Below are 16,924 nucleotides of genomic sequence, written 5' to 3' on the forward strand. Positions count from 1 at the left end.
TGTGTGTTCATTTTTAAACTGATTTATACCGAGAGGAAGTTTAATAATGTGCTGTTAGACTGTATGTATTGTGTTACTCTTGAATTGGCTAGACGTACTTTCAAAAGGGAAATGTGCGATGTGCGTGGCTTCCCTTCCCACTGGGTAATGTGCGTCAGCTGTGGAGAGTATATATATATTTTTCAACTCAGTGTATGATTATCTTAAGTTTGGTATAATAGATGGTTAATTTTTTTCCCCCCTAAATGAAGGAAAACTTTTAAGGTCGCAGTTGTCACCAGTGCCTATAAATAATTTAGTTGACCCCAATCCATAATAATTTCTGGTTCTAGGGAAATGTTATGCTCCCCTTTGTTCTTGTCTTGTGGGAGGATATGAAGTTAAGCGCTTACTTTCATATGCCTACCTCCTTAAACCTGAAGTTGAAAGTATGTTAATAATTTAGTGAAAACATCCTTTTCCTTCTCGTTATGCCTCAGAGCAGAAAGCAATAGACATATGCTCACAGTAAAATAGGCAAGGGAAAGGTCTGTCTGACCTTTGTATAAGAATGTTTGAAATGGTATGGTAAGACCTGGACCAGTCTGTGTATAAGTTGGTGGCAGATAAGATGAGGGTAGCTCTCCCCAGCTCTTTGACACTCTTGCTCGCAAATGAGTTTGAATAGGAGTGGCAGCATCTTCTAGGAGAATAGAGGTGCAGGTGTAAGAGATTGGAACTTAGTGGAGTTTGTTCCTGGATGAAGAGTGGTTCACCTCAGTAACTGAGGAACTAGAAAGTGAATGAAGCGCTTTCTACCATGCTTGCCAAAATGTGGGCTTTCGAGAATTTGGCATTAAAAATAGAAATTAAAACCAGCGGAATGATCAACTGAAAAATATGTGCTATTCATATCTAAACACGAGTATACATGCCATCTTTTCTCCTGAACAAAAAGTGCAGCCTTGAATTACAGAGAGAAGCCCTCCTATACTTGGGTATGGTTAGTGTTGATATAGCGGAAGTTTGGTATCTAAACCTCCATCAGATTCTCTAATCCCTTCTAAAGTCTCATCATGATTTAGCAAGACGGGAAAAAGAGAGAGGAGAAAGGTGGAGAAAGAATCTTTTCTCATTTAGGAAGAGAAAAATATAAGGTGAAGAAGTGAAGAAGTATTACTAGTAAATATAGATTATTTCCATATTGCTTGTAATTCACCTCTATCCCTTTCTCTTTTTCCCAGAAGTTGAATCGAGTTCAGTTTTACTCTCAGGGATTTCACTTACTGTCTACTCTGTAAGAACATATGTGATGATCCAGCATGAGTCATTCAAACTGAGTAGCGACCTAGACCTTTTTATTTGACTTCGTGAACTAGTAGGAGTGGGTGACAACCCCAATACATAAACCTTGAGTTGATTACCATATACTTTTAATAAAAATAATTCATTGTTGATTATAAAAATTATCATGATATTGCCCCAAATTATATATTGGTTGGAATTGAACAGAGTACTGCTTGTCATCAGGATTGAAATAGTATTTGCTGAGGTTAATCCATAGTTTTTGAGGGTGGGAGACCACTATGTCTTATTCTTCTTTGTATTCTTAAGGCCTAGTAAATATTTGTGGAAGAAATGCAGAAGTGAACTTTTATGCTTATGAAACTCATATACAGGGAATTTAGTTTACATGTTCACACCTTTAGAAAAGATCCGTTTTCCAACTATAGCCTTCTTTTTTTAATGCCAAATGGTATACTGGCTCCCCTTTTCTTAAAAGTGAATAGGTGGGAAAAGAGCAGTATTATTATAACTTTATTATTCATGTGTAATTAAGTATAACTTTGGAGTGGGTAGAGATTGAGAGTTATATTAGGGTACTATAAAATTTTAAGCATTGGAGCAAAGTAATGTGTTCTTCAGTTGAGTGATTTTTATTAGGAGTAAAGACTAGAACTGTTCTCCCAAGCTTTATTGAGGTAAATTGACAAAAATTGTATATTTTGAAGTGTACAATGTGATGTTTTGTTATACAAATAAATTGTGAGATGAGTACCACAATCAAGCTAATTAACATATCTGTTACCTCACATAATTACCATATTTTTTGGTGTTGAAAATACTTAAGATCTACTCTTTAAGCAAATTTCAAGTATACAGTAAATATGTTAAGTATAGTCACTATACTGTGCCTTAGATCTACAGAACTTACCCATCTTATAACTGAAAGTTTGTGCCCTTAGAACATTTCCCCATTCCCTGCTGCCCTCCACCTCTGGTAAACACCCTTCTACACGCTGCTTCTGAGTTTGACTTTTTTTAGAGTCTGTGTGTAAGTGAGATCATGCAGTATTTGTCTTTCTGGGTCTGGCTTTTTTCACATAGCATAATGTCCTCTAGGTTTATCTCTGTTGTTGCAAATGGCAAGATTTTGTTCTTTTTATAAGGCTAAATAATAATATTCCAGTGTGGATGTGTTGTGTAAACACAAAATATATATCATGTTTCCTTTAACCGTTTATCTGTCAGTGGACACTTAAGTCATTTCCATATCTTAGGTATTGTGGATGATGCAGTGAACATGGGAGTGCAGATATCTCTTTGAGATAGTGATTTCATTTTCCTTGGATGTATACCCAAAAATAGCATTGATGAATCATATGGTAGTTTCGTTTTTAATTTTTTGAGGACCCTTGATGCTGTTTTCTATAATGGTTGTACCAATATACATTTCCACCAGCAGTATCTAAGAGTTCTTTCTACACATCCTCAGCAACACTTGCTATCTTTTGACTTTTTGATAAGTCATTCTAACAGGGATGAAGTGATATTGCATTGTGGTTTTGAGTTGTATTTCTCTGATGATTAGTGATATTGAGCACTTTTTCATATATCTTTTGGCCATTGGTGTGTCTTCTTTGGAAAAATATCTATTCGGATCCATTTCTCATTTTTTAATTGGATTGCTATTGAGTTGTATGAGTTCCTTATACATTTTTGATATTAATCCCTTATTGGATATATGGTTTGCAAATGTTTTCTCTCATTTCTTAGGTTGCCTTTTTATTTCATTGATTGTTTCCTTTGCTGTGCAATAACTTTTTACTTTGATGTAGTTCCAGTTGTTTACTTTTGTTTGTGTTGTCTGTGCTTTTGGTGTCATATATAAAAAAAAAAAATCATTGCCAAGACCAAGGTCATGGAGCTTTTCTCTTGTGTTTTCTTCTGGGAGTTACAGGGTTTTAGGTGTTATGTTTAAATTTTTAATCCATTTTCATTTTGTTTTGTATGTGAATATCTAGTTCTCCCAATACCATTTTTTGAAGAGACTGTCCTTTCACCATTGTATATTTTTGGTGCCTTTGTCAAAGATTAGTTTACCATATCCTTGGGGATGTATTATTGAGTGTGCTGTTATGTTCCATTGGTCTGTGTGTCTTGTTTTTGTGCCAGTACCATATTGTTTTGATTACTGTAGAATTGTAATATAACTTGAATCAGGTAGTGTGATGTTTTTATCTTTTTCTTCTTGTTCAAGATTGCTTTAGCCATTTGAGATCTTTTATGGTTCATATGGATTTCAGGAATATATCTGTTTCTGTGAAAAACGCTGTTAGAATTTTGATAGAGATCACATTGAATTTATAGGTCATTTTGGGTAGGAAGGACATTTTGACAATATTATTTCCTCTCATCTATGAACATGGAGTATCTTTCATTTGTATTATTTTCAATTGTATCATTGATAGTTTTTCAGTGTATAGCTCTTTAGCTTTCTTGGTTAAATTTATTTCTAGGTATTTTATTCTTTCTGGTGCTATTTTAAATGAGATTGTGTTCTTAATTAATTTTTTGGATAGTTTATTATTAGTAGTATGTAGCTATGCAGTGGATTTTTGAATGTTGACTTTGTATCCTATAACTTTACCGAATTTGTTCTAATAGTTTTTTTGGTGGTGTCTTTAAATTTTTCTCTGAATAATTTTCTATGTAAGATCACATCTTCTGCAAACACATATTATTTTACTTCTTTCTCTCCAATTTGGTTGCCTTTTATGTCTTTTATTTGCCTCTTGCTCTGGCTGTGACCTTCAGTACAATGTTGAATAGAAGTGGTGAGCATAGGCATCTTCTCTTTTTCCTGCTCTTAGAAGTAAAACCTTCAAATTTTCACTGTTGAGTATGACATTAGCTATGGGGTTGTCGTATATGATCTTTATTGTGTTGAGGAACATTCCTTCTGTACTAAATTTGTTGAGAGTGTTTATCTTGAAAGGATATTGAGTTTGTCAAATGCTTTTCCTGGATCTATTGAGATGATCTTTGATTTTTAAAAAATCCTTCATTCTGTTAATGTGGTGTATAACATTTACTGATTTATGTATGTCATCCTTGCATCCCTGAGATAGATACCATTTGATTATGGTGTATGATCCTTTTAACGTGCTGTTAAATTTAGTTTGCTAGTATTTTGTTGAGAATTTTTACATCTGTGTTCATCAGGGATATTGCCCGTAATTTTCTTTTCTTGTAGGATCCTTGTCTGGCTTTGTTATTAGGGTAATCTGGCCTTATAAAATGATTTGAAAGAGTTTCCTCATATTCGGTTTTTTGGAAGAGTTTGAGAAGGATTGGTATTAGTTCTTAAATGTTTGATAGAATTTACCAGTGAAGCTATCAGGTCCTGGGCTTTTCTTTCTTGGGAGATTTTTGATTACTGACTCCAATTCCCTTGTTATTGGACAGTTCAGATTTTCTAATTTTTTGTGGTTCAGACTTGGTGAGTTGTATATTTCCAGGAATTTATTAATTTCTTCTAAGTTATCCAATTAGTTGGTATATAATTGTTAATAGTAGTTTCTTATAATTCTCTGTATTTCTGTGGTATCTGTTATACAAAGTCTCCTCTTTGATTTCTTTATGTATTTTTCTATTTTCCCTGTTTGATTTCTGATTGTTTCCCCCCCTTAATCTAGCTTAATCTTTGTCAGTTTTGCTTATCTTTCAAAAACCAACTTTTAGTTTTATTGACCTTTTCTATTGTTTTTCTAGTATATTTCATTTATTTTTGCCCTGATTTTCGTTATTTTCTTCTTTCTATTAACTTTGGACTTAGTTCTTTTTCCTAGTTCCTTGCGGTGTGAAGTTAGGTTGTTGGAGATCTTTATTCTTTTTTTTTTTTTGAGATGGAGTCTTGGTCTGTCTCAAAAAAAAAAAAAAAAAAAAAAAAAAAAAAAAGCGATGGTGCGATCTCGGCTCACTGCAGCCTCTGCCTCCTGGGTTCAGGTGATTCTCCTGCCTCAGCATCCTGAGCAGCTGGGATTATAGGCATGCATCACTATCCCTGGCTAATGTTTGTATTTTTAGTAGAAATGGAGTTTCACCATGTTGGCCAGGCTCATCTCGAACTACTGACCTTAAGTGATCCACCTGTCTTGGCCTCCCAAAGTGCTGGGATTATAGGTGTGAGCCACCACACCTGGCCTGGAGGTCGGTCGTTTTTCTTAATGTAGGCATTTATTGCTCTGAACTGCCGTCTGGTAGTTTTCCTCTGGAACTGGGATTAATATTGGATCTGATACTATACCAGTATACTTTTAAAATCGTACGTTAAAACTGGGTTTCTTCTTTTGATGTTGGAGGTTGATTTTTTTCAGAAATTTATGTTATAATTTAGATACGCATAGTTCAATTTTAAGAATAGATAACATTTTAATGACTATTTTAGAGTTTTTATTTTAAGTACATTGTGGGAGTGGTTGTCTAAATGAACAGTCTGGGAATTTAGTACATGGAATTCTGGAGGTAGTACCAATACTTTGGAATTATGTAGCATCATTTCCTTAATAGTTTTCACTTATATTTTTACTTTCTCTTCCAAAGTATTTATGACTTGGAAATAGTTCAGAAATTATATAATTATGGCTCAGTTTCTTAATAGATCATTCCTGTAGCCTCTAAACTGTTATGCCTTTTATAGATTTTTTTTTTTCTTTTTTTGTTATACACTGGGAAGAAACTTAAGGTAAATTTTAGTTCATACATCGTAGATGAGCAGTTTAGCAGTATTTTAAGAGGCTTCTTATTTGGGAAAATGAAGAAATTACTTTCTTTGATCATCTTTGAGTAAATTTTTAAAAGAAGATATTATGTATAATGTTACTGCTTTTAATGGAATTTTCAGATTGTTGTAAGCAAATACTTAATCTGTGTAACCCCACCCAAGTCAAGAATAGAACATTGTAAGTACTTCAGAACTTTGTGTAATTTTCACAATTGGTTTAATCCAGGAAGAAAATAGGCAGGGGAAGGGATATTAATCTAGAGACTATATAGATATCTGTTTACTGAATAGAGTCTCAGTTACTTTACAAACATTCATTGAATTCATCTAAGCCTGTTATGTAAACAGGCCCTTTGGGGAATTGAAAAGAAAGGTTTGTTGTTATATCTGTGGTACCCAGAAACCAGAGAAAAGGCCTTTGTGCCTTTTGGCTGCTTGCTGCCATTTTCAAAAGTGTCACTCTGTTCAGACAGGTAGGTACTTTGTAGATTTAGGCAGTTGAGAAGACTCCCCCCTAGGCCATGCCATTTCTGATGAAGGAATATGTTTGATAGTGAAGATACCCCTTTCAAGGTCTAAAAAAATGGCAAAGCAAGTTTGGTCCAAATGTCTCTGTCTTTATTCTAGCAGTTTTTCTGGCAACATCTGTGCTCAGATGAGTATGGATTCTTAATTGACTGTTAATTCATTCAAAAATTACAGCACAGTGTTATAGGCAGTCACCGCGCGAGGTGCTGATGATACCAAAGCAGATAGTTTTTGTTCTTATAGGGTTTGCATGCTATATTTATGGCTGTGTTACCTACAAAGAAGAGTAGTGTTCAAGAAGCTCTGTATATTATGTAACAAATGACTGCGGTTAGAGGTGTGTGAGGAGCATTGCAATGTATGGGTCACCAGAATTGCTGGGCTTGGAAGATAATTTAGAGCCTGGCTCATGAAACTTGATTTGTTGTCAGAATAATCCAGAAAGCTTTAAAAAAAATTTAGATTCCTAGGTGTTATCCACAGTGATATTATTAGTAATGTTTGTGAAAAATTGCTTTAAAATTGAAGTTTTGTTATTAAAATAGTTTTAAATTGACTAGAGCACTTAGTTATTTAAATAAGAAATCTATTGGCCAGGCACAGTGGCTCACACCTGTAATCCCATCACTTTGGGAGGCCGAGGTGGGTGGATCACCTGAGGTCAGAAGTTTGAGACCAGCCTTTCCAACATGTTGAAACCCCGTCTCTACTAAAAATATAAAAATTACCTGGGTGTGGTTGCAGACACCTGTAATTCCAGCTACTTGGGAGACTGAGGAAGGAGAATTCCTTGAACCCAGGAGGCGGAGATTGCAGTGAGCCGAGATGTTGCCACTGTACTCCAGCCTGGGTGACAGAATGAGACTCTTTCTCAAAAAACAACAACAAAAAACAACAACAACAAAACACTGTTGTTTGTTCTGTAAAAAAGACTTGTTTTTAAAAGTAAACTGCATTTTAAAATATAAATCCAAATTTTTATCTATAGGGTTTAAGTGTATGCCTGAATCTTTTGGATGGTTGGCATATGACATCATAGAGTTGCACTGTGATTACAGTGTTATCAATTACTTTTTTTTCTAGTTAAGGCCTCATTAAAAATCAGATTTGGCTGGGCGCAGTGGCTCATACCTGTAATCCTAGCACTTTGGGAGGCAAAGTGGGTGGATCATGAGGTCACGAGTTCAAGATCGGCCTGGCCAAGATGGTGAAACCCCATCTCTACTAAAAATACAAAAAATTAGCTGGGTGTGGTGGTGGGCACCTGTAATCCCAGCTGCTCAGGAGGCTGAGGCAGAGAATTGCTTGAACCTGGGAGGTGGAGGCTGCAGTGAGCCAAGATTGTGCCACTGCACTCCACCCCTGGGCGACAGAGCAAAACTCTGTCTCAAAAAAAAAAAAAAAAAAAATCAGGTTTATAAAATGTTGGCTTATGTTGCTTTTAGGTACTGCTCCTGTCCTACATTACCCATTGTAGGTAATATTAATGAAACTGCATAATTTGATGAAGTACCCTATTCTAGTTTATAGGTTAAAATGTAACATAAAATATTAGGATACTTTATAAGCTTTCTGTGTTGATCAAAATTGGGAATAGAAGAAAGTTTGAGAGTCTTAATATGAGTATATACATATATAGATGTGGAATTATAGACATAACTTTGTATTTTAATTATGCTTCTAATTAAGGGAGGAGAAAGTTCTGAGAAGAAACTATTAACCTTTAAGAGATGAACTTTTTTCAGAGTATCATTGTGTAAATTAGTTTTTTAAAAAAGTTTTTAATGATGCCCAGAAAGTTAATTCTCCATCAAAGGTGGCAGTTTTAGATACCTTAGAAGTAAAATTATCTGCTCTTCCCTCTGTTCCAGTCTAATAGCATTTATTAATTAAGTAGTGTGGTGGGAAAAACTGGGTGATTGTTTGGATGCTTACAACTATTTAATGTGGGGAAAAAAATGAGGACTGTTAAATGACAAGCCAAACTCTTGCTTTGAAATAGCACTGGGTAATTTCAAAGCTCTCAGGCTGATTCTCCAGCTACTTTGCTGAGGTCTAGCTTAGTGGAGAGTTTTGTGAAGTGATAAATATGAAATATTTGTTTAATATAGACTTCCATTCTTATAAGCACAACTGAGGGTTTTTGTTTGTTTGATTTTTTTTTTAAATTCACAGGGAGAATGATGAGTCAGCAAAAGAAGAGAAATCTGACTTAAAGGAAAAATCTACAGGAAGTAAGAAGGCCAATAGATTTCATCCGTATTCAAAAGACAAGAATTCGGGCACTGGAGAAAAGAAGGGTCCAAATCGTAACAGAGTTTTCATTAGCAACATCCCATATGACATGAAATGGCAAGCTATTAAAGATCTAATGAGAGAGAAAGGTAACTATCTCTGAAATAACCCACTGTTGGATAATCTTCATATAGACAGGGGAGGGAACTACACAAACGTTTTTATTCCTCTGAGCCACGCAGACTCAAAAAATTGATTTTTATTTCTGTGAATTAATCTTTTCCTCTTCTTTCACTTGACACAATTTCATTACAAGGTAGTATGGATATTTTTCTTTTTGCCATTTTAGTGGGATAGTAGCGAGCCAGCATATGCATGCCACCAAGAATTTTGTTAAAGTGATTGCTTTGTCTAGTTGAAGTTTTTATAGATTTTAAAAGGCTATTGCATCAGTTAAGTAATACATTTAGCGTGTTAAAGAATGAATAATAAGGTCTGATTATTTTTTTTCCAAAAGCTGTTTTGTTATTATCTTGGTGGAGTCTGGAATCTGGCTGTGGAATTTATTTTGTTTGCATTGTCATGACTGCCATGATGCTGTCTTTGCAGTTCTAAATTAAAATTGCATTACTGCTGTTGCAGTTTTGTTTTCAGAATAATCTGAAAACCTTCATCTTATATACATGGTTGGTTTTGGGGAAAAATAATTTCAATACTTGATCTTGTAAAAGTTAGTTTTGTTATCTCTTGAAAAATTGAGTTTCAACAGTCCTGCAAACTATGTACTTGGCTTTGAGGCTGATCTCTTCTAATAAATTTTTTTTAAAAAATTGCATTGGTGTGTCTGTTGTAAGGTGACAACTATTTGATTGGTTTTATTCATTGACTTTATTTAGAAAGTGTGTGGCTTGCTGTGAAGCATGATTTGTAAATTTAGTTTACTGATGGCAAACATGATTGAAGACATTCAGGTAGAAAGTCACCTTAAAACAGCTGTTGTGTGTAGGCTGACCAAAGTTATTTGAAAAGTGCTAATGTTGATGTTTTTTAATATGATAGGTTAAGGGACCATTTGTATGTATATGTGCATTTGTTCACCAACTATATCATGCTGGCCAAAATATGATTTGTAGTATGAATTAGGTTAATATGGTTGTTAGCTTTTTTTTTAGAGAACGTGGATGATGTACATTTCTGAAAATTAGTTAAATTTACATAGCCATTGATAGGAGGTATGTTGGTCTGGTTTTGATTGTTGGTGAATAATAGGTGCTTCTCTGTAGAGTTGTGCACAGGTGTGCAGTAAAGCAAGATACTGGTGTTTAAATGTATTGTTTCTTGGTATCTTCCTTTTGTATGTCTTATGTAGTTGGTGAGGTTACATACGTGGAGCTCTTTAAGGATGCGGAAGGAAAATCAAGGGTAAGTGCTGTGGGCAATAATCTGCTTGAGGTTTAAAAGTTCCTCAGCAGTTTACTTTTTGTATAATACTTGTACCAGTTTTTGGAAACTTAAGTTTCATTTTGTTTTACTTTATTATACAAGATTTGAGGCTCTATACCAGCAAGTCTGACACTTATACAAACCTCGCTGCCTGGAAGGGATGGGTTTTGTAAACACTCAAAAAGGGCATTCACTTTTCCAATGCTCTAAGGTAATACTTCTTCTTAGCCAATAAGATTTTAGCATAGGATTTTTTTGTTGTATTTTGATGTCTTCAAGGATACTTTAAAAGTCACTGAATTGATAATATTCTTGAGTTTTTTGAGGGGACTATAGCTTAAAGGTGTTAGTTCAGAATGTATTTTTGAAATTTTACTGAAAAGCTCAATTTGGTAGCCTGCAGGACTACATAAGAGGCAGTGCTCTGACCAATTGGTATGAATGACATTTACGATTACATTGACATAGAAGGAATTGGTTGATAGTATATTTTGATTTTTAGCAACAAGAATGCAATATACTGAAGAATACAATGGAAAACTCTTAGCAATGTTTAATTATGTTAGTAAAACCAGTTGGGTGCATGATGAATAAAAACTTTGTCATTACATTCAAATGGGACTTTGAATGGCAATCACAGGGAATTTTTTTTAAAAATAACTCTCCAAATTAATTTATTACTAGTTTGTAGGTGATTTTATATACTTCCAACTGGGTGCTGTTAAATGTGCAGCCAGTTTTAATCTAATAGAGAACTTGTTAAAATAAAATTAATATTCACTATTTTGATTTTAATAGAATTGAAAATATGTCGTAGATAATACATCTTTTGAAAATATTTGTAACTATAGAAGGATAGGTATATTGGAGCCTTTAGTTATTTCCTTGAATTACTGTTGATTTAATTTGTGCAGTGACATTAGTTTTAACTTAATGAAAAGTCACCTAAAAGTAAAAACTGTGCTCCAAGCTTGTTACATGTTAGATTCTACTATTTTAATAGATATATTTTAAAATTTAGAGAAAATTTGTGGTTCCTCGCCTGTTATGTTCTGGAGATATAAAAGGTGAAGTGATTCTACCATATTATTAATTGCCTTAATGATTGAAATGTTAGAACTGATTATTCATGTACTGATCTAAAACTTTTTTTCTTTTGCATATTTTGACAAATCTACCTGGATATAGGGTTGTGGGTAAGAAATTTTTTCTTCAAGTATCTTAAATTAAATTAAACTTTGGAAAAAAATTAGCACGTAAACATTTCCTATAAATTTTTTCCCTGTTAAGTGTGGTTGAATTCAAAGATGAAGAATTTGTAAAGAAAGCCCTAGAAACTATGAACAAATATGATCTTAGTGGAAGACCCCTAAATATTAAAGAGGTAAGATTTCTTATATTTAGAATTTAAACATTTGACTATAAAGACATGCTTTCCTTGGATTTTCAATTTGGTAATATATTTGCCTGACTACAACTTTTTTTTAAAGCATAGATGTTTATTAAAGCATTATATATTGATGATAATTTTACTTGTACATGATTTTATATTTGCTTTTAAGCAGTTATCCTATATACTTGATTTGTTCCAAGTTGTTAAAATAAAAGCACGTAATTTTATAAATTTGGGGACGTAGAAATTCAAAGGGGATAAACTTTAGGTGCTGAGTTTATTTGGTACAGACATTTTCCATTTTTAGATTTTGTTATTTAATTTGAGAAATATAACATCCTTGTAATTGATAATTAAAGGTCACTTGATGCAAATATGTTATGGATTTGAATAAAACTGATATTCACTTTTTATCAGAGTTACTTGGAAACTGTACTAGATTAAAATTTAAGAAAAAATTATAACTCTATTAGTGAAATTTATAACTAGAAGTTGGAATCCCCTGAAATGGCAATGTCCTCTTTGTACAAAATTATAGCAGTGTAAATAGGTAGACAAAAAATGACTAGAAGATACAAACAAATCATTTACAGTTTAACCTTGAGAATGATTGGCTTGAATATCCCTCATCTTCATGGGTTCTTTTATTTTGTATTGTTAATCGTAATAGTTTGATTACAGACCTGTTACATACATATACTTGCTAAAATCTGTTAAAAGAGATAAATAGTGTAACTTTGGGACCCTGAAGATTTTGTACTAATACTGATGCTAATCATTGGTTGTAGAGCAGTACTGTCAACATTTAATTGTATAGTATTTAATTGTATAGTAATGATTTGATTCCTGGCTTTATCACTTTCTAGTGGGTGTCTGGACATGCTACTTAATTCTCTAAACTGAAGTGATTGTAGTAGTACTGCTGATAATAGAGACATACCTTGGAGCTATTGCAGGTTTGGTTCCAGACTACTGCAATAAAGCAAATAAAACAATAAAGTGTGTCACATATATGTTTTGGTTTTGCAGTACCCATAAGAGTTACGTTTAGACTATACTATATTCTATTTAAAGCAATAGCATTATGTCTAAAAGCACAATATACATGCTTTAATTCAAAAATGCTTTATTGCTGAAAATGCTAGTGATCATTTGAGCTTTCATTGTAGTCTTTTTGCTGGTGGAGAGTCTTGCCTCAGTGGTGATGGCTGCTGACTGATCAGGGTGGTGGTTGCTAAAGTTTGGGGTGGCTGTCGCAATTTCTTAAAATAAGAACAGTGAAGTTTGCTGTATCAATTGACTCTTCCTTTCGTAAAAGATTTCTCTGAAGCATGTGATGCTGTTTGATAACATTTTACCTATGGTAGAACTTCCTTCAAAATTGAAGTCAGTCCTCTCAAACCTGCTGCTGCTTTATCAACTAAGTTTATGTAATATTCTAAATCCTTTGTTGCCATTTCAACAGTGTTCATAGTATATTCACCAGGTGTAGATTCCGTCTCAAGAAATGACTTTCTTTGCTCATACGAGAAGCAACTCCTAATTTGTTTAGGTTTTATCATGAGGTTGCAGCAATTTAGTCACATCTTCAGGATCCACTTCTAGTTCTAGTTTTCTTGCACTTTCAGTTATGTTCACCATTTAAGTCTTGAAGCCCTAAAGTCATCCATTAGGATTAGAATCCATTTATTCCAAACTCCTGTTAATATTGATATTTTGGCCTTATGAATCACAAATATTCTTAATGACATCTAGAATGGTGCATTCTTTTCAGCAGATTTTTAGTTTACTTTGCCCAGATCTATCAGAGGAATCACTGTCTATGACAGCAATAGCCTTACGAATTATATTTCTTAAATAATCAGACTTGAAAGTTAAAATTATTTCTTGATTCATGGGTTACAGAATGGATATTGTGTTAATAGGCCTGCAAACAATGTTAGTCTTCTTGTATATCTTCTTTCGCACTCTTGGGTGACAAGTGCATTGTCAATGAGCAGTAATATTTTGAAAGGATTTTTTTTTTTTGAGCAAGAGGTCTCAACAGTGGGCTTAAAATATTCAGCCAACTATTCTATAAACAGATGTGCTGTCATCAGGCTTTGTTATTTCATTTATAGAGCACAGACAGAGTAGATTTAGCCTAATTATTAAGGGCCCTAGGATTTTCAGAATGGTGAATGAGCATTGACTTCAAGTCAACTTAAGGTTACCAGTTGTATTAGCCCCTAATAGAAGAGTCAGTGTGCCCTTTGAAGCTTTGAAGCCAAACACTGACTTCTCCCTTCTAACTCTGAAAGTCCTAGATGGCATCTTCTTTCTATAGAAGACTGTTTCATCTACACTGAAAGTCTATTATTTAATGTAGCCATCTCATCAATGATCTTAGCTAGGTCTTCTGGATAATTTGCTGCAGCTTCTACATCAGCACTTGCTGCTTCACTTGTACTTTTATGTTATAGAGATGGCTTCTTTCCTTAAATCTCATGAACCAGCTTCAAACTTTCCTTCTGCACCTTTCTCACCTCTCTCAGCCTTCATAGAATTGAAGAGAGTTAAGGCCTTACTCTGGATTAGGCTTTGGCCTAAGGGAATGATAAGGCTGCTTTGATCTTCTGTTCAAACCACTGAAACTTTCAGACCACTGGAATGTTGTAAGCACAAACAAGTGAAGTATCTTAATAGTTCAAGAAGCATCTTTTCTGTTGTGTTATCCTTCCCCAAAGGGAACAAGTATCTTACGTTTTGTGTTTTTACCCGTTTTTGAAATAGCATTAAGGCTGTTTCACTTTCTCACCATTCATGTGTTCACTGGAGTAGCACTTTAAGTTTCCTTCAGGAACTCCGATGCAAGAGGCCTGGCTTTTCACCCGTCTAAACTTTTGACATGTCTTCCTCACTAAGCTTAATCATGTCTAGCTTTTGATTTAAAGTGAGAGACTTGCAACTCTTTCTTTTACTTGAACACTTAGAAGCCATTTTAGGATGATTAATTGACCTAATTTCAATATTATTTGTGTCTCGGAATAGGGAGGCCTGAGGCGAAGGAGAGAGATGGGGAACGGCTTGATCCGTGGAGCAATCAGAACATTTATTGATTAAGTTCTCTGTTTTATTTAGGCACAGTTGATGGTGCACCAAAACAATTAAAACATCAAAGATCACTAATCACAGATCACCATGACAGATAATAATGAAGAAGGTTGAGATATTGCATGAATTACCAAAATGTGATACAGAGACACAAAGTGAGCACATGTTGGGGAAATGGTGCTGATAGGCTTGCTGGACACGGGGTTGTTACAGACTTTCAATTTGCAACAAGTGCAATATCTGCAAAGTGCAGTAAAGTGAAGCACAATAAAACGAAATGTGCATTTATTTACCCAATAGGATTTTTTATGAGGATTAAATGAGATACATGGTAAAAAGCTCTGGCATCAGAGAACCTCTCTAACTCAGGGTAAATTACTTAAACTTTCTCCTTTGTTTTCGTATTACTAAGATGGGGGTAATAATAGCACCTACCTCGTAGTGCTATCAGGACTCGAAGAGTTAATATATGTAAACCATTTAGAGTTGGCTATTTATTATACTTGTGATATTATCATTATACAAAGCACTAAGCACAGTGCTCAAAATATTTTAACTACATAATCAATGTTAGCTGTAGTAATAATGATTGTTTTTCCTGTCCAAGAGTCTCTTGTTCGTGAGTGTGAAATAATAGCTTGAAATTAAAGGCCATGCTACCAACATATAACATGTATCCCAGGTCCCTTTATTTGAGTTTGCTTCCAAATTATTTGGAAGCAACCTAGTCCTGTTTATGTCTGGGGGTTTATTATTTAAAAAGTTATTAGTGGGAATGTATAGAAAATTTTGACTGTTGTGATTTGTGTCAGCCAATTATTTGGTGGTTTTATGTATAAGCCAGGGCCAGTGCTTCAGAAATATGTTCGTATCTTAATTTTCTTTAAATTATAATAATCAGAATGATAATTTTGAGGATTATGTTAGGTTGGTGCAAAAGTAAATGCAGTTTTTGCCATTAAAAAAAGCTTTGAATTAAAATAATGGCAAAAACGGCATTTACTTTTGCACCGAGCTGACAATTTTCTGTTTTCTGTTTTCTATTTCTCTTCAAAGGACAAGTACTACAGATTCTTAGTGTCTTTTTCTTTTATTGGAAAAAAAAGTTTGTTGGATGCTAACTATCAAAGCCATGTTATTGTGTTCCTTTAAGTTTCAGCATACTGTAGATTCTCAGTACTATTTCAGAGACCCTGCAGTTATATAATCCAAGTTGAAAGAGGATGCCACCATTTTTAACTTTTTTTAAGAGAGAGAAAAAAAAAAGGCTAAATTTGGCCCAGCTAAATGATGAGGGATTTATTCAGTTGACTTTTTTGGATTAATGTCACTTTGGCAGTCCCTTTCCTGGGATATCTGATTTATAGAGGTGTGGGTGGAATGAATGCTTAGAACTGCTACTGAGGAAAGTCAAAGGAAGGTGTATTTCCAATGTTCCTTAACAGACTTTAGAATTACATTTTTTGTTTCATTTAATTAAATGCAGAATAGTAGCGGTTATAAACTGCTGCTGTAGGCCCTCCAAAAGCAATAGCAGTCAGTAACCAGCAGACTGACAGCAAGGGGAAAAGAAGAGTAGAAGTCATGTTATATAGTAGGTGGTTTGTTTTATATACATTTTATTTTATATATGTTTTATATATGCATGCATGTATTGTTATGTGTGTATATTTCTGTCATATATATATGTGTATGAAAGACAGATGAGCCCAGCAATACATCTTGTTAATGTTACAAGCGCAGACAACTGAAATAGCTTACTATACTAGTTCAGGAAACATCTTCTCTTCTGAGTTACTTTTCTTCCCCATAGGTAGCCACTATCCTAAATTTTGTATTTTACCTCTTTTGAATCCTTGGACCTAAATAATTTATTATTTATTAACATGTTTTGAAGTATTCTTTGATACATTTTCTTTTCTTTTGTAATCCTTTTATTCCTTCATAGTGAAGAAGTATGTTGGAAGCCAGAATGGTTTTATTATTTCATCTACCTTTTCACCTTTTATTCCCATCCATCCTGGATAATTTATTAAAGTCACCCAACTTCCTTTTTATTAGTACTGTATTCCCAGACTGAGGCCAGCAAAGTAGATTTGATGGTTGCCTTTACACTTCATCTTAGCCTAAAGGTGGAGAAGTGATGATGATGATTACCTTTAACATAATCATTTGGCATTGCAGAT

The 16,924-nt window shown here is 34.1% G+C and overlaps 1 protein-coding gene across 5 annotated transcripts in view; it reads left to right on the top strand.

The window, feature by feature from the left end:
- The window catches only part of MYEF2 (myelin expression factor 2), a 38,368-nt gene that overhangs the window by 786 nt on the left and 20,658 nt on the right, over window positions 1–16,924 (top strand). For all 5 annotated transcript variants that reach the window (XM_017872781.1, XM_017872784.1, XM_017872783.1 and 2 more), the window contains exons 2-5: window positions 8,750–8,958; window positions 10,179–10,231; window positions 11,441–11,448; window positions 11,543–11,636. In XM_017872781.1, the coding sequence (XP_017728270.1) occupies window positions 8,750–8,958; window positions 10,179–10,231; window positions 11,441–11,448; window positions 11,543–11,636 (364 nt within the window). The remainder of the gene's footprint in view (window positions 1–8,749; window positions 8,959–10,178; window positions 10,232–11,440; window positions 11,449–11,542; window positions 11,637–16,924) is intronic.

This window comes from Rhinopithecus bieti, unplaced genomic scaffold, assembly GCF_001698545.2.
Source record: "Rhinopithecus bieti isolate Rb0 unplaced genomic scaffold, ASM169854v2 scaffold_6945, whole genome shotgun sequence".
Classification (NCBI taxonomy): domain Eukaryota; kingdom Metazoa; phylum Chordata; class Mammalia; order Primates; family Cercopithecidae; genus Rhinopithecus; species Rhinopithecus bieti.